Source organism: Myotis yumanensis, unplaced genomic scaffold (assembly GCF_028538775.1).
Source record: "Myotis yumanensis isolate MYYU_CA2020_CCGP unplaced genomic scaffold, mMyoYum1.0.hap1 SCAF_6, whole genome shotgun sequence".
NCBI classification, from domain to species: Eukaryota; Metazoa; Chordata; class Mammalia; order Chiroptera; family Vespertilionidae; genus Myotis; species Myotis yumanensis.
The window spans coordinates 77,284,282-77,307,808 of record NW_027223757.1 but is presented as its reverse complement, the minus strand read 5'-3'; the positions used below and the strand labels follow the sequence as shown (position 1 = coordinate 77,307,808).

The 23,527-nt window shown below is 40.9% G+C and overlaps 1 protein-coding gene across 1 annotated transcript in view; it reads right to left on the bottom strand.

Annotated features, from left to right (window-relative positions):
- PKHD1 (PKHD1 ciliary IPT domain containing fibrocystin/polyductin) overlaps positions 1-23,527 on the bottom strand; it is a 414,612-nt gene that overhangs the window by 327,729 nt on the left and 63,356 nt on the right. The window contains exons 30-34 of the mRNA XM_070418435.1: positions 17,840-18,035; positions 17,072-17,139; positions 14,045-15,649; positions 11,648-11,791; positions 6,369-6,573 (exon numbers count right to left, since the gene is read on the bottom strand). Of these exons, the coding sequence (XP_070274536.1) occupies positions 6,369-6,573; positions 11,648-11,791; positions 14,045-15,649; positions 17,072-17,139; positions 17,840-18,035 (2,218 nt within the window). The remainder of the gene's footprint in view (positions 1-6,368; positions 6,574-11,647; positions 11,792-14,044; positions 15,650-17,071; positions 17,140-17,839; positions 18,036-23,527) is intronic.

Below are 23,527 nucleotides of genomic sequence, written 5' to 3'. Positions count from 1 at the left end.
ACCCTGCAATGAAAATGCACGTGGTAAATATCTTTTCAGCCTTTCTCTTTTTCCAAACCTATCAGGAACATTAGCAAAAGCTTCTCTAAGCCCAACTTAACAAGCAATGTGCAAACAATGCTTCCAGTTCCAAAAATGGAAGCAAATGTTAGGGAGGTGTGTTTTGTTTTTTTTTTTTCTTTTCCCCTTCCCTCTTCCTGTTCTTACTCACACTTAGTGTTGGGGGAGTGAATTGCCTGAATCCCCCCAGGGCAGATGGAGAAATTGGAAAACCCACACAACTGGCTAACTGGTCCCTAATTCCAACTGTGAAAAAATGAGCTCATTTAGGCTTTCAATTCCCTCTCCCCAGCTGATGGCAATGAGGCTCTGTTGCTAGCAGTGGAACATTAACTTAGTAAATTAATTAAACTTACTTAACAGCCCAGACTAAGGAGATTCGATATATGTGCCAGTTATACTACCAGCCACTTGCTTTAAAAGTCCTCTTGCTTTAAGGAGAGAAACCAGACTGCATTTAAAATGAAAAACAGCATTGGAGAAAGTCTAAAAATATGCACTCTAAGGGAGATGAGCACATGGGTATTGCAGGGCATTGTCCCCAACAGGTGTGATATTTATTCAACAATAATCCTGGCTTTAGGCACTGTTACAACTAACTCAAAGATTATTAATGCGTGGTATTTTAAACTTTTCAACAATTTCACACGTATGATCTCATTTCAGCCAGTAAAGTAAGTAGAAGTATAAAAAATATAACCCAAAATGATCAGGGGATTTGCATAAAGCCAATCATAAAAGTATGGCAGCTCTGAGATTAGAACCTGTGTGTCCTGTCTCCTAGAGCAGTATTCTAAGGTTCTGAGATGCTGATTGAACGTCAGCCATGAAGATGACAGATCGCATGGGAAGACCAGGAAGAGCAGTAGAAAGGGCAAGAGGTCACTGCTTGAGAAACTAAATCATGTCAGACTAGAGCATCTTTTTTCAAATCAATGTCAAAACGGTTGCTCCCACAATTTGCTAAAAATAATGAGCAGGATAACTACCATGTCTACTTAATCTTTTCTTTCTGCTAAAACATTCCCAGCTCCCTATCGCCCCCAAGTCATGATTTCCATGCCCACTCTCCTCTAACCTACTGTAGATTGTCAGTATGTTAACATCATGGGGCCCAGAACTGAATGCACATGGTTTGGGCTGACCACTGAGGCTGTGGGCTCCCTTTATCTGAGCCCTCCCTGTTGATTTGGTAGCCCCGTGCCTAAATTAAGATCGTGGTAAACTCAAAGTCTCAGAGTGGCAACTGCCTGAGGATGTACCATGCTGTACCTGTTCACCTGATTTTCTGAAGAGCATCTGCATGCAGAGGCTAAGCTTGGGAGCAGACCAGCTAGATTTGAATCCCCAAGCATATAGTTACAGTCTATAGGACACTGTGAAGAGACGACCCTCTAAGCTTTGGTTTGTAAAAGGGAGATCCTAATTACTGTGTGCCTATTTTATAAAAGTGTTGAGGGAATGGAGAAAAATGACGCCTACAATATGACTTGCACAGAATCTGGCACACATTAAATGTCAGATAAGGCCACTCCCGCTATACTGGTAATTGTGCTGGTAGTATTTTTGTTAAAGTATAAATGTGTGAATTTACATTCATTATTGGTACATGTCATCTCCATTATGTGAAGCCATTGCTCAAATATGTTTTGAATCTGGAGCGTATAATGTAGCTACAAATACATTTAGCTGAGTCATCATCCAGGGTTAGACAGAACCATGGGGTAAATACAGCATTTGCTCCTGGAGTGTCAGTTGTACTCTAAGAATCAGAATGAAAAAAATGGTAATTTAACTTTTAAATTAAAATGTAATGTAATATTTGGGTGAATATGGAAATAGGATGGAATAGAATGCAAAATTCACTTGGACTGTTCAAATAAAACATATAACTTCAAACCAACTGGCTGCTTGTGTCCTTGGGCTTTATGGCTAGAACCTTTCCTTTGCTACTGGGGGTAGAGAGAGTATTTGGAACAGTTTGAGAAGGAAATGAAGTTGGTCCACCACACCATCACATTCCTTGTGAGTTGATTCCCAGATAGCTACTTCCCTTTCTGAAGGCTCACAAACCATCTGATGAATAATTCATTCTAGAAATTCGTCAGGGATAATCAAGCTTAGTTGTCTAACTATCCAGAACTCCCCTTTTTCCCTTTTTAATCAAATAAAAGAATATTTGCCCATCACCTCTTTCTGTTGTGTGCCCTCCGGTCACACTGATTACCAGTCATATGACATAGGTCTTTGTTCTCAGTATAGGGATGATCTGGGATACCAACACGAACTCAAGGAAAGCAGTGACCAACTTCCTTCACAACTTTTGGTCTTTGGCTTCCACCCTCCCAATGAGCTTTCTCTGCCTTTCTAGGCTCTTTGTCAGTTTCTTCTCCCTCCTTTCATTTGCCTGTAGCAACGCACTGTCTTCCCTAATCAGATTCTTCTTGCTCCAAAAAAGTTAAAACTCTTTTCTGTTAGCTTAGACTTATTTTTACAAGCTTTAGCTCATATTTCTTTTTGTATTTGTTCCTAATTATCTCACTAGAGATTTTTTTCATTAAAAAGCCATCATCAAAATTAGCAGAAACTCCAGGATATTAAAAATAGTCTAACATCTACAAAATTTCTAAGTATCTTAATAGCTACTATTCCATGTTTTCTGTCATAATAATCCTATGAATTAAGTAGTGCAGTTGGCAAGATTTAAATATAAGTATAAACATGTGTATAGATAGAGATGCATGGATATAGATTATATAGATGTGCATGCACACATACACAAATATTTACTGTGAGGGAACATGATAAAAATTTTTGGTCCAAATGATAGCACAGAAAGTTCTAAGTTTTCTGACCACTAACCTATTGCTCTTTCAGTTGGTCTGATCAGATCCAAAAGTAACCCCGTTATCTTCCTGTATGCGCTCTTTAAGATAGGCAATAAAAAGCACTTGCATCATTCTATCTTCCTCACTTAGCCTGAAATTGCTTCCTATGGCTCTGAAATCTCATTGAACCCACGCAGTCCAGCCAAGACTTCCATAGCTACTGCTAACAGCAGGGCCTTGTGCTAAGCACACTGTGAGTCAGAAGCCTTGGGTTCCGGTCCGGGCACTGCCGAGGCTTGTCTCCATGACTTTGGAAAGATACTTAATTAACTTAATCTGTTCTTAGAATAGAATCTAAGTCCCTTTTATGGCGTTCAAGGCCTTACAGATCTCCCTGAGCTCATGTAGAGCCACTTTCCTTCCTCCCCATTCTACTGCTGTTTGTCCTCTGACAGTTCACAAAACTTGATGGGTCCTTTGCATTTGCTACCCCCACTGCCTGACTCTGCATAATGACACCTTCTTCTCCTTAGTCCAGCACTTAAGGCACTTCTTCAGAGAAGCATCCTCTGAGCACATCGTATAAAGTAGCCCCCACCATTTTCCATCACTTTATACTCCTTATCACAAGATGGGATCGTATTGTTTATTGTCTGGCTTTCTCTTCTACCCTTAAGGGCAGGGACTTTTAAGCCTTATTCACCATGGAGTGACCAGCTCCTGACACAGTACCTAAAACATAGTGGGAACTTGGTAAGTGGGTGGGTGATTGGATGGATGGACGGACAGATGGACAGACGGATGAACTAGGCATATTTTCACCACAGATATGCATGTCTACCTTTGTCAATTGACATCAAATCCATAGTGGTAGTGACTGGCAGGGGGATAAAGCATTTCATGGAAATGGGTCCCCTGCTAAGATCCTAGAAAGTAGTTCTCTGGCTTCACAGGCATAATCTTAAGAGAAACCAAGGTAAGCTATTTAGCACATGACTTTCTTAATGCCCCTTGTATAATTTAGAGCAGCCATGGGCAAACTACGGCCCGCGGGCTGGATCCGGCCCGTTTGAAATGAATAAAACTAAAAAAAAAAAAGACCGTACCCTTTTATGTAATGATGTTTACTTTGAATTTATATTAGTTCACACAAACACTCCATCCATGCTTTTGTTCCGGCCCTCCGGTCCAGTTTAAGAACCCATTGTGGCCCTCGAGTCAAAAAGTTTGCCCACCCCTGATTTAGAGTATGTTTTCTGGTTTTTAAATTAGTACATGTTCACTGAAAAAAATACATAAAAACTCAATGACTAAAATAAACATGACCAGCGCTACAGCCACCCAAGAATAGGCACTCTCGATGTTGTAGAATATATCCTTCCAGGCTTTTTTCTAATCACCTATTATAGGGAAGCACGGGACTTGGTTGGAATGTCTGTAAGAAGGATTCTCCGAAAGGTGGAGGCCTCTCCGGGGAACTTGCCAAAGGTGGCAGTCCCTACCTTGACTTTTCCAAACAAGTCTGAGCCCCTGGGTGTTTACTTAGACATGGCCTTGCTTAAAGGACAGGACAGACACATACTCTTTCTCAAGAATACTTACCCTGCTAATTGTATCTAATAGTTAATTTTAGTTCAAACTATTATGACAATAAAGGGCTAATAAGGCAGGTAATCAAGGCTTTTTTGGCTCCTAATGCCAACTAGTCCCTTAGCTTCTCTTTCACAGAAACGTGTGTCAAAGTAAAGTAATCATTTATCGGTCATTCAAAGTCTGCCGGTCAGCCCCGACAACCTATCACATGCATATATAAATATATGCATTATATACACCATTAGGAATAGATAATACACTATTTTGTGACTTGTGCCTTTCACTTTCCAATATATTGTAAGCATGTCCCTCTTTGGTTAAATACTCTACAACATGATTTTCAAAGGTTTCTTAGTATATTATCATTTGAATGCATTCTTTATTATTGAACACTTACTTCATTTCAAATTTTTATGATACTTAAAACTTCAAAGAACATGTTTTCATAAATATTACATACTTCAAACTGCTTTCTTAAAATAAAATCCTAGTAGTGAAATTGCTGAGTCTCCAAATACAAAGAATTTTAAGGTTATTGGTGCATATCGTCCAAGTGATCTCTGTAGATTGTTCTAACTTTCCTTCTCATGGCAGCAAAGAGCAGTGCTGGTTCCCCTCACCCTCAACACTAAGTATACACTTTGTTTAACTCACAACACTTATTTTCATTCTTACTCAAGAAAACACACCCACTTTTGCCTGCTGTGATATCAAGAACATTGAGTAGCACTTTCAAAATGATATTGATAAGGGCATAAATTTTAATGGGGTCTGAAGCTCAGTAGCCTCAGCCACCTCCTCGAGTGAGGAGGGAGAACACAGAATAACTCCAAAGGAATAGCTCTGGGGGTCTAGATCAAGTCCGCCAATTCTATGGAGCCAGAGGCAGTGACATGTACAACTTGGTGTCCAGCAGCAGTGAGTTCTGAAATCCGGTCTCCCCTGAGTATAACCTCTAGGACCCCATTTCCTATGTGACCTAAACAGAGTTCTTCAAGCTCTTCTAAAAAGCAACCACAACCTTGACTAAACACAAACCTCCGGTGGCAAATTCATGCTAAATCACAGTCTCAAGACATGGACTGGTAGGATGGCCATGAAAAGAACCAGTCACCTCGTTCATGCTGGGTAACTGATCTTGTATAGTTTTCTTTTTTAAATGGGAAAATAGGCCTTCATACATTATCAGATGTAACCACTCCATTCAGATAAGAAGTTAGGAAGGGTACAGGGCCATGCTCAGCAATGAAAAGTCACACCACACAGGAAAGAAACTACTTGTGGAAATTAAGGCCATACAGAGTTACCAACATGGTCACACCTGTTTTATTAAATTTCTTTAAGAAAGGGGGTTTACCTGGAAAGTTGTGGTATTTGTTTATTTGTTTCTTAAGTTCAAAAAATCCTGATAAGCTATGGCTTCGAAATCCTAGATCTACAATCATCCTGCCTGTGCATCCTCCCTGCTTTTGAGTAAATATTGTGCAATCTGCTGGATTTCTCTATGACTTTTTGTCATACTTGTGAATCTGTTTGGAAAGAAAAGAAAAAGGAAAGGGGAAAAGAGCCTTCTGTTTTTCATAATGTCTAATCTCTTTCCCCATTGGCATTCACCAGATGTTGCTTTGGATCGGAAGATAAATATTAAAATCTGAGCAAGAACAAAGCAGGCTGTTTACTGGGCAGATTTTTCAGATGTTCTCCTGAACACTTGAAAAGACAGGAGATGCTTTGATATGCAGACTGGAATCCACAATGGAACAGTTCCTCTAACAAGAGTGCTGGGGCCCCAGAGCCACCTCCACCCAGCCTGCAGTCTCTGATGCCTCATCAGTCCATTGGCCATGCATTCGTGGGGAAGGTCAGGGAGGGAGAGCACAGGGTTACCTGAGGAAGAGGCCTGAGAACAATGGAAAGGCTGATTCTGTCCAGTGGCATTGGGAATTTTCTTCACAAATGTAGAGGTAAGGCCATGATTCGGGCAGTCTCTCTGCCCCCACAGTGACAGTCAAATCACACTGCACGTAGGTGTGACTGGCGGCTTCACAGCTCTCCTGCTCATGCTTCAGGTCACACAGGGAAGCCAGGGACACTGCAGGAAATGGTCACCGTTAGGTTAGGTAATAACCACGGAAAGAGCTGGAGGCCTCACATGGTTACGTAAATGAAGTTCATGTGTTGTCCTTTAACGAATAGGAAAATAATCATTTACTTTTTTAAAAATGTATTATGTGTACATAATACACACAGAATAATATAAGTAAAACTTTTTATAAAATATGAAACAAGATAAGAAAAATTCATGTGAATCTGCCAGCCAACACAAAATCTAAAAGAGTTGTGATACTCTCAAATCTGGATGCTCCTCACCAAGTCCACCCTCTTCCTCTTCATTCTCAGAAACAACCACTTGCGTTTTTAAAACAGTTTTCTCACGTGGCTTTATATTCCCGAACAAAAGATTCCTGGGTTATACCTGTTTTTGAATTTTATAAAATACAATATGTGACATAGTATTCTTGGACCTGATTTTTTCACTCACTATTATACTTCCAGATTAATTTATATTATCACATGTAAATGTTGTCCATACTTTTTTTTCTTTTTTAAAATTCTTTATAAGTATTACATATGTCTCCTTTTCCCCCATCAATCTTGTCCATACATTTTCACTGCTGTTCAATACTATACTGTGTGAATATATAATATGGTTTTCACTTCTCTTACTAATAGACTTTTGGATATTTCCTAGTCTTTGCTTCTACAAACATGTACAAAGTTTTCTCTGGGGCATATGCCTTCAAATTGCTTGTTTATAAGGTAGGTGCAAGTTCAACTTTACAAGATAGAGCCACATTGTTTTCAAAGTGGTTGTGTCATGTTACATTCCTACCAGCAATAATTTTGAGTTCCTGCTACTCCACATAATTGTCAGCACTTGGGATTATCAGATTCTTAATTTTGGCCAGCCCAGTGAGTGTATAATGGCACCTCATTGCAGCCTTAAATTGCATTTTTATCAATTTTTTTATCAAACAATTTTTACAAGTTTAGTAATAACGTGTTTTTTTCTTCTATGAAACTCCTATTTCTGTCATTTGTCCTTTTCTCTATTGGAATGTTTATCTTTTCTTATTATTTTGTGTTCTTTATATATTCTGAATACTAAACTTATGGAGGTTATATAGCTACTGATACCTTCTCCAGGTTTGTGGCTAAACTTTTCATTCTCTTTATGGGATCTCTTGATTAAAAGAAGTCCTTGATTTTCCTATAATAATGATTATTAACCTTTTGTAAAGAAGAAAAGCAATTATTCAAAGCCCTTTGACCCCTAGGCCATTTCTTTCCAGGTCATAAGACACAATGTTTATAGCATCAACAAGGCAGACTGGCAATAACCTTAAACAGGAAGATTAATCTCTACACAAGATGGTTTTGGAGCAGCTCTATCTAAAAACCTGAATGAAATAAAGAAGAAATAAGAAAATTTTTCTCTAGCCTTCTACCTCTACGGGTAGCCTGTCCATGCAGGTACGTGACAAATGTTATCAGGAACTGTGGGTTTGAACCTGAGCCATGTCTCCATCACACTGCTGCATGAAACAGGGACAAATGAGATAAGTCCATGTGAGAGGGTTTGCACTTATGCAATCACATGCACATATTATTATTGTTGCTCTTATATTCCAAAGCATCCGCCACATAGCAGATTGTCTGTGAATGTGTCCTGAATGAATCATAGCCATTAAAATGGCTAGCAAGTACTAGTAAGACTCCTATGGGTAGAGGAAACATGAGAACTTCCTGTTAGTAAGCCCTAGGGCAAATAAAAACAGGTTCAACACCTATAAAATAATGAACTCATTATGGGTGATTAGGTGGATGTAAATTGACAAGGTGGAAAATGAAAAGTTACCCAGGGCTGGGATCAGAATCCATGGATTTTACTCAAGGTTCGGCCACTAAACAGTGGTGTAACCTTAATCACTTTAGCTTTTCCTGCCTCATGGAAAAGTTAAAGTTTCCATGAAAACATCATGTAGTATAATTCAAGGTACGAGAGCAAAAAAGCCAAAGATCAAACATCTTGCTGATTTTATAAATACAAAGTACCAGTTTCACCTGACAAGATGTTTTAGAAGCCCATCACATGAACAAAATAAAATTCTTTTTATGTTAGTTTGGGAGAAAGGCAAAGAGAAAGAATACCAAAAGTAGCAACAAAAAAACAAAAACACCTTTTTAGAGCGGCACCTTTAAACTCCCTGCTCTACTGATGAAAAGAAAACTCATTTGTGCTGTGGTATCAGAATAAGCAAAACAATAATTAGGAAAGTTTGGGTTCTAAGCCATCATCTGCATCCCAGAATCTGAAACATTGCTTTCTTCATTATGCAAAGTCAAACTAAGAAACAGAACTCAAAGCAAGGGTCAGAATTCAAAGTGACCTTAGCAAATTAGAGAAGTTAAGAGAAATAAACAAAAAGACTAAATGAAAATAGTAAGGCAGTGAACCACAGGGAAAAAAAAGAAATTATATAAATATAAGATGAGGAAATTCCAGCTGTGCACAGTTATGTTACAAAGAAAGAAAAAAAAACACACACCTTGGAATAATAGTAACAGAGAGATTATAAACCAGCAAAGCAGCAGTGTAATTTTTAAAACAAATATGAGACCAGATTATATGTAGGCATCTTATGATGATACCCAATATGGTCAGAACTTGCTTACACAGAGGAGTTACCTAGTTTGGAGCTTCAAATTGGGAAAGAATGTCAGAATTCAGAGGGAGCTCAGAAGTGAAATACCAAAATATCTACTTGTTGGAATGTTTCAAATCCAGTAGGTTTCATGAGTTTGCATTTCTAACAAATTCCCAGGTGATGCTGCTGTTACTGCTCTAGCAAAAACAATAGCAATGTTATTATTCTCATCTAGAGGCCCGGTGCATGAATTCGTGCACGGGTGGGGTCCCTCCACCTGGCTGAGATGGGGGCCATCGGGCTGGTGGCTGGGGAGGGACTGCGGAAGGGACTGCAGGAGGGGCTGCAGGAGGGCTCCAGGGCATGTCCTGCCCCATCTCACCCAGTCCCGATGGTCCGGACCCCAGCGGCAAGCTAACCTACCAGGTGGAGCATCTACCCCCTAGTGGTCAGTGCACATCATAGCTGCTTGTGAAATAGTCCTCTACAAAATTTTTTAATATAACATAAATTTATATAACAAATATAAAATGATTACAAGCAATCTTATCTGCAAGTAGAGAAATTATTAGTAGCTTCTAATAATTTGTGAGAGACACTCCCTTTGACTATTTCATGTCCATTATAGACCTATTTCATAGGAAAAAATATACACAATCATATACTCAAAATGTTTTCACCAGTTTCAGGGAGTTGATAGAATCCCCAAATACCACATTGGATCTCAAGTAAATAACCAGTGGAGTTGGTTTTTATCAGTTCCTCTCCATCTTTGGATACTGTCATTAAGAGGGTTTTTTTTTAACTTTTCTTTTTCTTTTCATGAAAGAAGAAAGTAAGTCCATTTCCCGTAAAGTAGCAGCTCTTGCACAATCAATGAGTGTTTGGTGACACCTAGTGACAATGATAAGAGTTACAGCTTCCAACTCGTTTTCCTCTTTTAAAAATACAGAATGTTAAGTCCTTTTCTAACTTCATTAAATCTTTTAAAATAAAAATAATCTCTATTATTTCTCCCATAGGAGTTGTCACACTTTCAATACCACAATTTACCTGACCCTGTAACCTCGGTGGTTTTTATCTTGGACTTCTAGTTGAAATCAAATGTCTTTAAATAATGCCACAGGGCTTTAAAAAGTTAATTAATTTAAGCAGTGTATATATGAAAGCCTTTTTTAAAAAATTAGCATTATTATTAAATATTAAAATCTAAAAATGTAGAGTCTTGATTTTCTGTTCCCATGGTTTCTTAATTCCTTCATTTATTCCTTTATCAAGCATTGATTTTGCACATGCACTGTGCCAGCACTATTCTATACATAGAAGGTAGAGTAAAAAATGAAACAGAAAACATCTTAAACTTAAATCTTTTACTGTATCTTAAGTTTCCCACTGTGGAATTAAATTTATTTGGCTTCCTACTGTAGAATTTTAAGTAGCATAGGTCTCCTCCACAACGTTCTGCTTATATACTATATGATGATATAGAAACTCAATTTCTAGCATTTTAAGTAAGAATGGTTTCTTCTTTTCTTTTTTCCTGCTCCTCTTCCTCCTTCTTATGTAAGACAACCCAATGCAAACCGGCATCACAATATTATCCATCTTAGAATTTTTTCTCAAGCTCAGATGAAACGATGCTTTGTAAAACCTGCATGGCATTCAAGGTGCAGACACATGCTAGGAATGTAACTTACAGCACTACACAGAGAGCAGGTGTAAAAATGGCTTTTCAGGTCATAGGTACAATAGCTATGATTACACAAATAAGATAATCACCTGGCTAAGCTGTTCCTGTAGTGACAATGGCAATTTCTTCCCTTTGCCTTTTTTTTTTTTTTTTTTGTAAAGCTCAGTGGGTAAATACCCTGTGTTGTAAAGCCCTATCATGGGACTATCAAAGCTTTGCACCTTCCTAAGAAGCTTAAAGCAGTGAGAGATCATGATGTTTTACTGCGTAAGGGCCCAAGTAATTACCTGAACATTGCAGAATAAGAGGATGATGTTAATGTTGGCTCTTTTGCCTATAATAAGAATTCAAGAACTCAGCCATTAGGCAAATATGCAAGAAATAGCTCGATGATCTGATCCCTTCTCTAGTACCTGGAATAACCAGATGTTTTTAACAACCCCACCCCGGACAGAGACCAAGAGATTGTTTTCTCCATGATACTTAAGGCTGTCTTTGAAACCAATATTTAGAACTCCAAATTACTTTCTCCATCATCGTATGACTGCAATCGAGAACATAGGTGATCAATTTTTGTTGCCATTAATATGACAAAACTTACTATGAACCATTTTAATACAAGGTCCTTGATCCTGGCTACCATTTTAGATGGGAAGTAGAAAAATTCTTTTCCCAGGAATACAGAAAAATTAGAGGTGCACACAGAGTTAATCACAAAAATGGGGCTAACCAAAGAATATCATTCTCATATACGGCATTTTACTGACCATCCAGGGGAAGAACCAAGCAGCTGAAGGCAGACACTGTAGCGTTAGCCAGGACTTTGCAGGGAGTACCACACACGGCAGCTGAGATGTTCCCTGGAGAAAATCCTGCTCCAAACACATGCACAAGCCGTCCACCCAGGCAGCCTTCAAAACACAAGCACAAATGCACGATCATAGAGGCAGATCTCTTTCTTTACTTAACTCGCAATTCAAATTCACACTTCCTTGCTGCCCGTCACTCTTTTTACACCCCCCAAAACCCACACAACTGGCTTGGGGCCCCTGACAGCCTCCCTCAGTTTATTTTCACTAAGCCAGAGTCCTTGTTGGTCTGACCCCAAACATAGTCAACAACCTACAAAAATGTAATAATTTTTTTAAAATATATTTTACTGCCGAAACCGGTTTGGCTCAGTGGATAGAGCATCGGCCTGCGGACTGAAAGGTCCCGGGTTCGATTCTGGTCAAGGGCATGTACCTTGGTTGTGGGCACATCCCCAGCAGGAGATGTGCAGGAGGCAACTGATTGATGTTTCTCTCTCATCGATGTTTCTGACTCTCTATCTCTCTCCCTTCCTCTCTGTAAAAAATCAATAAAATATATTTTTTTAAAATATATATATATATATATATATATTTTATTGATTTTTTACAGAGAGGAAGGGAGAGGGATAGAAAGTTAGAAACATCGATGAGAGAAACATCGATTAGCCGCCTCCTGCACACCCCGCACCGGGGATGTGCCCGCAACGAAGGTACATGCCCTTGATCGGAATCGAACCTGGGACCTTCCATCCATAAGCCGATGCACTATCTACTGAGCCAAACCGGCTAGGGCAGTAATGCTTCTTTATAGTTCTTAAAGTTTTTATACAAAAAAGTATAAAAAATAAAGTAAAAGTTTCCCTAATCACCTATCTCACTCATTAGAAGTAACTGTGTATAGAGTTTCTTGTGAATCCTTCCAAAATTTTCTAAGCATACATATTTTTTATTCAAAGGATCTTTCTATACATTTTTTATACAACCTGTTTTATAAAGGAATAGCACAGACATTTTTCCAAGTTTATACATAAGGACTTAACTCATCCCTTTAATAGCTATTTAGAATTTCATTATATGATTATGCCATAATTTATTCAGCAATCTTCCTATTGATTGATATTTCCATTATTTATCCTCTCTTGCTATAATTCATGTGCTGCAATGAACAGTACACTTATTTAAATAAAATTATTGCTAATTCTTAGAAGTGGAATTTCTAGGTCAAAGGAAACATAAATTTTTAGTTTTGATGGATATTCCCATGTTTTTCTCCAAAATAATGTTGCACAGGTTTACACTTCTACAGCACTGTATGACAGTGCCTGTCTCTAATGGGTAAAAGTATGACAATTGTTAACAGACACATTTTGCTTCAGTCTGAGAAGCAAAAGAGGTAAATGTCACCAGGACTCTCAGACACGTCCACGCTGAGAAAGAGTTCGAGTTTCTACTGCCTTCATAGCAAGTCTAAGTGGTACTTACACAGCCACCTGGTAAAGTCAAGAACACTTTGCTTATCATGCCTTTCATACCTCTGCTTTCTCACTATAAAAATCATGGAATCTTAGAGAGAAGGAAGGGGAACCAGGGAGCATCCAAACCAAACCCCTTTATCAAATAAGGAAGCTGAAGCTTAGAAGATTGCCCAGCTAAGTTGCTGACATACTAGGGATCAAAATCCCAATCCCCATAGCATCCCACCCAGCTGAAGCCGGACAAATTTGTTCTAAGAAAAGACTTGCCTAGTACTGCATCAATCAAAGTTTCAGCTCCCACAATTTCCTCTATACTTTCTGCAGCCCAATCAAATTCGAGCTATCCCAAGTGCATTAAGGCTTTACGTGAACAGAAGCCAAAACCATCCTTAGAAGAAAAGGCAAGGCAAACTTCAGTTAATCTAAAAGGAGAAAAAAGTTCAACCAATGCAATCATAGTAGGCAGTTGGCCTATTATTAGTGGAGTATTAATTCATCTGTAAGATATATAAAATGCTAAAAACTAATCACATTTAATAAGTTTAAAATAATTCAAATTGACACATAGGCATTTATGTTCTACTTAAAAGATCAAATTATGAGCTCTTATAAATGGTATTATTTAATTTAACACACAAATTCAATTGTGTAAAAGCATCCAATTAAAATACAATCACACACTTAGAGAATAGGCACAATTTTTTGGATGAAAAATATAACCTCACACATGCAGCTTTCGGAGGAAACTGGGACTGTAAGAGGCCAACCAGGCTTCTCTCTCCTTCTGTCATTCAGATCGATGTTGTCTCCTACCTCTTAGAGCAGCAATTAATCCACTTACATAAAGAAAGCATTCTGTCTTATTTGCTTGGCTTACCAAAGTTCTCAGTCACTGCCGTGACAGTAACTCTCGATGTGAACACCAGGACGGATGAGGCCCACCCTCTTATGTGGTCATAACCTCTGACTTGGTACTCCCCAGCAGCAAGGACTGGGACCATGCATTGGAGAACCGTGCAGTTGCCAGAGACACCCACACAGGGTGATACCCCGATAAAAATGTCAACGTTCTCAGCTCCTGAGATCCGGGCCACCACAAAGGTTAAGACGTCACCAGTGTGAGAAACAGAGAGCAATTCCGGGGTGAAGGTGCTGCTATAATCAATGACTCCCATCTTGTATGAACGTCCATCTACCTCTATGTCCAGGACAGCAGAGCCATTCCCTGCAGGAACAATGCACCGGATGAGCTCCGCGCTGATGGTCACCGTCAGGCAGGCCCGCTGCCCAATGTAGACCAACGTGCTGTTCTGCCCTCTTAGGGTGGTGCCCTCTAAGGTCAAAAGGCCTCCGCCATGTGTGCTGAAATTCTTGGGGAAATAATCCCACACCTGAGGCAAAATAGAGAAGTGTCTGGAAACGTTACCAGAACAAGCATACCCATTTCTTGAATGAACAACTGATAGGTAGTGGAGTCCCGGGCTCAAGTCACTTATCCAGCATGTGATGTGGCTTGCATTAAAGAAGGTTACAACACAAGGAAGATGATCATCCAAATACACCACTGGCTCATCGGCTGTGGTGCCTAACCTCTGACCTCTAATCAGCACTGAAGTCAGAGACCCACTGATGTTAGTGGTCAAGGCATCCACCACAGGAGTTGTCTCTTCGCTCAAGGAAAGGGTGCAATTACCCTGGCACTCGCTGGGGAGCCCATTGACCAGGACTGAGACGTTCAGGGTGAAAGAAGCACCAGGCAAGGAGTCGCCCAGCAGGTCAACCTGGCACAGGATCGTCTGGTCCCCCAAGCTCAAAGTCGTACAAGTAACAGGACCCGAAAGATCCACCTGAACCGACTTCCTCCTGGAGTTGAGAGCCAACCCGCTCACCGTGAGTAGCATCCCACCACAAGCAGAACCCTTGGCTGGCGAGATGGCCATTATCTGCGGTGTCACCACAAATTGCTGGGGCACCGCAGACATGTTAGCAAAGCCCATCTGCTTGTGACGTACTTGAAGGGGATAGACACCGGCCTCCAAACCGTGGAGAGGAAAGGAGCACCCGGACAGGCTCACGTTGCTCCCGAAAGACTGTGTCTCTAGGTCGCAGTTCAAGTCCCCCAGAAGCATCACTGAGTTGGAGAGGTTATTTCCTTCCACGTAGAGGCTCAGGCTGCTGTTTGTGAATTCTCCTCGCACGGCAGTGACCACTGGCGTTGTTGCCACCTCGTACGTGAAGGTGAAGCCCTTCCCCACCAGGTGTGGTCCAGGTGCCTGGGTGAAGGACCTGTTGCCAGTCCAGACCTCCACGGGGGCTGGGACAGTGAGGACGTGTGCCTCAGGTGGCAGGACGGTGGGCGTCTCACACCAGATGTTTGTCTCTGTTAAGTTCACAATGTCACAGGACCGATTGCCCACAAGCACCCAAATTAAAGCTGGGTCCCTGCTGAACCCTGCTCCTGCGATGCTGAGGATGGTTCCACCTAAAGCGTGAACACCAAAAACAAAATATTAAGGCTGATATTCGGAACCAGGAACTCACAACACCCACGTAAGCCCCAGAGCGATTAACTGGAGGGTGGGGTGTTAGTGACACCTCAATGATACCACCTCACCCCATCAATGTTAAATTTGTGAATTCATCAATGTTAAATTCATTTTTGCAGGAATCAGGTGGGCTGAAATTCACACACAGTAAAACAATATAAACTGTTATAAAGGAAGAATGTTTTAATATTTAAGACAGCATTTTCAAGTATATTGATACCATCCTAGAAGCCACCACTTCTATCAACTTATACACTACTAAAAAAATCAAAGTTCTTAAAGTGTTCTTGTCATCTGCTATATTATCTGACATGTTAGTCTATATTATCATATTATGTAGAGAGAGTATATATATATTTTATATAAACCTAGATACAATTGATATATTAATGAAAAACCAAATTCCTTAGTTATCATTTGACATTATTTCATATTATTCTATATGTTGGTTTGTGAAGTATATGCTTTATTGTGTAAGTTGAATTCTTTATATTCAACTTATACAATAATGAAAAATCAAATATCTTGAAGTCTTCTATTTACCATCTATATTATCCTATATAATATTTCAGTATTCCATATATTATATGGTGTGTGTGTGTGTGACATATCAAGAGCCACTGAACATTCTTGTGAATTTACTGCTATATTTATAGACTTCATCTTGCACTCCAGCTGAGGGACAATCAAACCATCTTCAGGATAGGAGTTGGAGCAATACACCCCATATCATTACCAAATCTGTAGTATACTAGTAGCCCAGTAGCTTTTAAAAGGATTTTACTATACTCAAAAAGGATAATGTGCTATTTCATACATTATTACAATGATTATTTACATGCACACATATAGCTTTCCATTTTGGGGGGAAAATAATTTCCTAGGTTTCTCTGTTTGCCTTTCCTCATATCTCCCATGTTGGGATTTGTGTTTCTGGCTACTTCTGGCTACTTTCATTTGCATCCCTAGATAAAAGTGAAGACACCAAACCTCATGCCTCTTCTCCTTATATGTGCAGGATCTAAAGGGTGAATGCAGGAAGCTATTGCCTTATTTGTCTAATATCCACTCAGGACGTGCTACCCATTAGATATTTTATCCTCTTTCTATTAGGAAAAGCCAGGCACATCTCCTTTTCATAAAAATTCTTCAATTTCCAGAGCTTGCTGAGATAAGGATGTCCTGAGTTTTCACAGCCTTCATAGTATACCACACCCAGTGCCTGGAGCACAGGGAAAACTCCTCTCCCTGTTGCTCATTTCTAATCTCACTGGTTAATGAATTCAGGAATGAAATCTGAGTATCCAGTGAGTTATACACTCTGGATAAATGGTACCAGTCATGTCACAGCCACTCACCCAGGAGGGACCCACAGCAAGGCTCGATGCTGTAAACTTCTGTGATGTACTGGATGTGAAGATCCACCCTACAGAAGAAAATGGGAGACTGCTATGAAATAACTGAGAGGCTTAGAAAAGGACTTAGAAAGGAAGGAGCAGGACAGAAGCAGTGTATGTATTTGGAAGAGAAGAGAGCAGTGATAGAGAGCAAGTGTGAATACATTGCCTAACAGTGAAGTAAAGAAATGGTAGGGAAAAGATGTTTGGTGGGACATTTTCCTGGGCCAGTATCATGTGGTGACATCAGTCCCATGCAGTTTAGCTAACTTCCTGGAATGAGGAGACAGAACTTCTGGAGAAATACTGAGCAGAGGGACTTCAGGGCAGAGTGGATATGAATATGGCTTGTGTAATAATTATAAGCCATATATTCAAAGCCCAAGACATAATCTTATTAAAGGTCTTAGTTAAATACACATCTTTATTAAAGCAGAGGATCTTCTTCCTTCCTATATAGATGCCCACCCCTCCTAAGAGCCATGATATCTTAGTTCCAGAAAGTTCTCTGCTCCCAAACTAGTAAGCCAAAAGTTTCCCCTGAATTGGTCTTGAGAGTGAACTCTCCTGTAGGGTTTCTAAGATTTTTTCAAATTTTATGATTCTCATGTGTTTATTTCCCAACTTCAGAAGAATAAAAATTAAAGTCCTAACTCAAAACTACAATTCCTCAACTAAATCACTAGACCATCAAACAGACCTAAAATTAATGGCAAGTGTTGACCTCACCCTTGTGCACGAATGCTGACCCCGTTGATGGAGACTGAGATTCGGTGGAGGCCAGCTGGCAGCGGGGGCAGCACCACCTCCAGGCCCTGGGCAGTCTCCACATGAACTCGAGCCAAGGAATCCTGGATGTGGACTTCCACATGCAAATCCAAGCAGTCCACCGGCAGCGCCACGCCGATGAAAAGGGTCTCACCTCCTGTATGAAAAGCATTCCTTAGGCCCTGCGATGTGGGTCTGTGTCCTCAACCACCGCTTCAATTCTAAAATTGTCTCTTATTATTCAATACATGGTCAGCCCTGTGCATCATACTACAATTAAAGAGTTTTAATGCCAACCTAATTTTTTTTCATGAAACTTCTAACAATTCTTTTATAGAGCTAAAGGTATAATCTCAAAGTTGTCAGGACAATTGTACTCAAGAGGCAAACTAATTTATCTTCACGCAGAGGCAAATCGAGAAATAGTTTGGCGGGTGGATGGCCTTCATAACCAACAAATAGTACCCTATGTCCTTTTTTTTAACTTCCACTTTTCCACTGATAGAAGTCTAAAGCTGTATCTTTAGTGTGCCCTGGACCTCATACTAATGCTGTATGTGAGTACAGTACTTACAGTTCACAGAGCATTTTCATGTGTGTTATCCCATTTGATCCTCACACTATCCTGATGAGATAGATGGAGCTGTTAGTAGGACTGGCATTTAGCTTTTGAGGAAACTAAGGTTCAGCAACCAAGGTTTCATGCTTAATTAATGGAAATGTCAAGGCCTGAACCCAGTATTCTTACATTTAGATGCATTTAGTTTAATTAGCAACTCTACCGAAATGCTCTGTATATTATGGACACACTAATTCAATGCCTTTTACTTCAAATATCATTGTGTACCAAGATTAACATGTCACAGGGGCACAAAAATAAGTTGCACATAGACCCTGCCCTCAAAAAGCCCCCAAAGATGGGAAAATAGGTGCCAAAAGAGCCTCAGTGTATGACCTACCATCCAGAGGTGACAATTAAGCAGTGGGTTGTTCAAGTGAGGTCAGTGTTCAAAGTATCAAGAAAGGCCTCATGGGCGAGAGTGCTTGAAATTCAATTTGAAAGCTAAATCCCAAGAGGCCAATGTAAACAAGAAGGGATTTACAATTCAATTCTGAAAACTTCACAAGTTTACTACAAGTCTTTGTAACACTTTCGCATTCCATTATCCAGTGGCTGTGAGAGAAGGAACGGGATGTGGGTGACTTTCTGGAAGACCAGACGCATGTACGTACAGTTAGGGGGGACTCTACTAGGGTAGGCCAAGTTGACAGTGGTTTTAGGCTGAAGATAAAGCCTATCCTGAGGGTTCTCTACTTAATCCATTGGACAGTAGAGGCCTCCACAGTTTTCTATGCAAAGAAAGAATATGATTAAAGCTATTATTCCAATTTATAAGATCAGTTAAAAAGACAGGGGAGGGGAAACCCACTCCTCAGACAACTGGAGTCTTAACAAAAGCTAGAAATCAAGCATACAGTGGCAGGAGGGAAAATACATAAATATGCCTTTCCCGCATCTTGGTGTGTCCATAGAGACACAGCTAGAGCTAAAGAAAGCATCTCTTAAGCTCCTTGAGCTGCTGATGTTTGAGAACTGCTACAGGGCTGGCATCTGTAGGACACCACAGCCAATTAGAGGAGGACATTTACTTGAAAGAGAAATGGCAAAGAGGAGGGGTTGTGGCTTGTTGAGTATTTAAAGCCTTGCTCTTCCATTTAACTGCCTGTGTGACTCACTTCAGGCTCTCAAAGACTTGGATGTTTCATCATTAAGATAGTAACAGAGCCCACCCCATGTTGTCTGTTGTAAGGATTAAGTTATATGTCCCAGGAAAGCCTCTGGTGTAGTACAGTCTTCAAAAGCCCTCGGTTAACTTCATCCACATCCTCTTTACTTCTTCATGTCTTCCCAGCCTTGTTTGTACTGTGAAGTCTGAAGCCTCAATATAGTGAGTTCAAGAAATTTCAGGGTTGAGAAAGAAAAAAGACATGACCACAAGGTGGCAGAGCACAGAAAAATGAGTTTTATATGGGTGGTGCTTTGACAGGATCACATAAATGCAGAAACCTCAGAGGCAATAATAAGGGACCACCAGCCAGAAGGGGAGGACAGCAAGGGAAGTCCTGGGGGAAAGGGTGATCAGAAAGGGGCTTACGTGTCTACATGATGTCACTCAGCAGCGTGGTGGGAAGTCTTTGGGTCAAAGAGCTCCTAAGGGCATCAGTGGTTTAGAGTTCTTTATAGCTCCCAGGTTTATCGTATCTACATCTAACAGATGTTGTGTGTAGTTTTATAGAGTGAAGTAGGCTGGCTCTAAAAAGCTAAAAAACTACTTTGGGGTAATATATATATATATATATATATATATATATATATATATATATATCCTATCTAATAAAAGGGTAATATGCAAATTAACCATCACTCTGTCACAAAGATGGCAGTGCCCATAGCCACAAGATGGCGGCGCCCAGTCCTCTCAGCCCCGCCAGAGTCCCCCAGTCCCGGGGTGGGGGGGCAGCTGCTGAGAGCAGGCACGGAGCAGGCGGGGGTGGGGGGGCGGGATAGAGGATGCTTGCCCCATCGCCCAGCAATGAGGCAAGCATTCTGTGCCCCGCTGCGGATGGGCCTCTGGGCCCCTGAGAGCCTGTGGGCAGCAGGCACAGAGCAGCCAGGCCCCACAGAGAGCTACTGGTGCACGGATTCGTGCACAGGGCTACTAGTATATATATATTATGCAAATTAGGCCAGGATGTCATAACGGGTCACGACCAAACAGGAGGAGGTTGAGCACGCAGGTGAGGCCCGGAGCGGACAGACACAGGGGGGCCTGCCCAAGACGGTGCTGTGGCTCCAGCGGCCAGGAGAGGACACAGGCCGGGCCTGGGAAGGCCTGGGGCAGAAGTCAGGCGCGGGTCTGGCCTGACTCCCCCAGCAGCCCCCAGGGTGCCTCCTCACACAGGGGGAGGCGGGGCGCCTCCTCAAGAGATCTTGTGCTGGGCCTCTAAGTTCTGAAAATAACTGGGTATGTAAAAATTTGGGTTTGACATTGTCAGTCTTGAACTAATGGCTCCCAACCTGCTGTGAAAAAGTAAACAACATAGGGCCAATATGCAGAGGTCATCTTTGGCTCATGAATATAACACAATATCTGGCAGAATGATGGCATTCTCTTTAACAAAGCATTTGAGTACTACTCCATGTCAGCTCCTGGACTAGGGACTTTTACCTAATTTACTCCAACTTTATAGTAACTTTGAAAGAATTATTCCCACCTAACAATTAACAGAACTAAAGGTAAAGGAAGTTAAATATCTTGCCCATGGAATGGTTGAACTGGGATTCATTCATATCTAGAGCTGACTGACTAAAAATCTACCCTAGTGGTCCTCTATATCAAATTATCTGGCCCCATTCCCACCCCTCTTCCTCTCTTTCTTTGATTTCATCTTGGCTTCAATGTCACCATCAACATAATCATCTCCTGGATGAAGATATGTCACACTCCAACTTTCAAAGAGACCTTCCCAACAGATTACCACTCTTTGTGGATTTTATAGCATGTTCCTTTTACTGCCTGTAGAAAGATTTGAATGCAAGTGCAAATTCTGCAAAGAACACATCATGTTGTATATATCAATAACAAGAACTCCTTGGGCTCCTGGTCAATTGTCAAGCTAATCCTAGATGCCTTTCAGGCACTGATGCAATGTATTTATTCTTTTCATTATAGGTAGGAAATTTTATTAAAAGCCAAAATCACTGAAATCTGAATAGAACACAAAGCTCCCTCCTCCCTTTTCTACTTCCTTGGGAAGAATCTATACCACTAAAGAATTTTACGCACTTTGGTGGCCTGAGGCAGCAAATTCTTCTTCTGCACTATCTGAGCTGAATAATATTGAGAGCTAAAGGACACTTCCCTTTATTTATGAACTCTTGAGCAATGGAAAATGAAAATAGTACCAGAAAAAAATTGATTTCAGGCATTTTTTAGGGGAGCAGGGGTATATTTGATGGTCTTTTATAATACACATATATGGCTGCCATAAACCTTCTAGTATCTGGCATTCCATTAACCAGAAAGGTGTGTTACCTGTACTTTCCCAAATCTATATGGTCTGACATGATAATAAATTATTATATTTCTATCCTGTCATCTGAATTACCAAAGAAAGATGAAATTGCTTTTTATTGTTGTGTGCTAAAGAATTCATTCTTTTTATATATAGTATGTATCAATGAACAAGAATTCTTGGCTAATCAGAATACCCTATTCTTTAATCATATCAAATAACTGCTATAATAGAATATGACACCCAAAACAGTATTTTATAGTAAATTATATAAGTGGCTAACTGCTTGGAATCTGCAACCAGACAGCTTGGTTCAAATCCCAGCTCTTTTACTTACTAAAGATGACATCTTAGACAAGTTACTTATTCTTTTTGTTCCTTTGTTTCCTTTCTGATAAATGGAGGCTAATACTTGTGTAAATTAGTGACAGTAAGTAAAATCTGCTATATGTCTGTGCTATCGACACATAGTAGGTGCTCAATAAATATTTATTGAATTGTCACTTCTAAATTCCCATGTCATTATCATATTGGAAATGTTCATAATTTTACAGAATGAAAATATATATAAGGAGATTTATTCAATGATGACTAAAATTAGAATACCAGTCTCCTAGTTTTCAGAAAAGTAACTTCCATACCAAATATCCTATATAATAAAAACCTAATATGCAAATAGACTGAATGGCGGAACAACTAAACAACCAGTTGCTATGACATGCACTGACCAGCAGGGGGTATGTGTGAAACATGGCAGGCATTGGCCACGGTGGGATGGTGGAGCAGGTGAGCAGGGGCACCCGACCAAGGTGGGGCACCAGTCACTGTCATTGGGGCGAGCTTCTGGTGGTTACTTAAAATTCTTTGCTCCCACGCACCGCGGTCCCACCCGGCGCGGTCCTGCCCAACACTCACACCTGCTGCTGGTGCCGGCCCTGCTTGCACCTGCTGCTGGGGCTCAGCACCGGTCCCAATCACTCAGCGCCATCAGCAGGTGCAAGCGGTGGCTGCCGACCCTGATCACCACTGAAGGCTTCTCCACCTCCCCCTGCTCCTGAGGGGCAATTGGGGCAGCAGCCACCGCTCACACCGCTGACGGCGCCAGCCCCACTCATACCCGCTGCTGGCACCAGCCCCAATCGCTCTGTGCCAACAGCAGGTGCAAGCGGGCCCAGCGCCACTGCCAGCAGACAGGGGGCTGGGGGCCGCGGCAGGAGGGGCCAGGTGAGGGTGTGGAGGATGGGCCGAGACTTGCCCCTGTGTCTACCGTAGCCTCGCGGCCCACAGTTCCTTTCAAGGTGCACAAATTCATCCACTGGGCCCTGAGCCTATAACAATAAAAGCAAAATATGCAAATCGACCGAACAGCCAAACAGCAGAATGACCGTCTGGATGACCTTCCAGACGAGGCCAGGGCTGTGAGGGCCTAGGCAGCCAGGGCTGCGAAGGCCTACCCTTGCACGAATTTTGTGCATCGGGCCTCTTGTAAGACTAAACAAAGCTCAATAAAATGTATAAGCCATTGTTTTCCTTTTTATGGGATTAAAGACCTAATAATAAAAGATTCTTCCA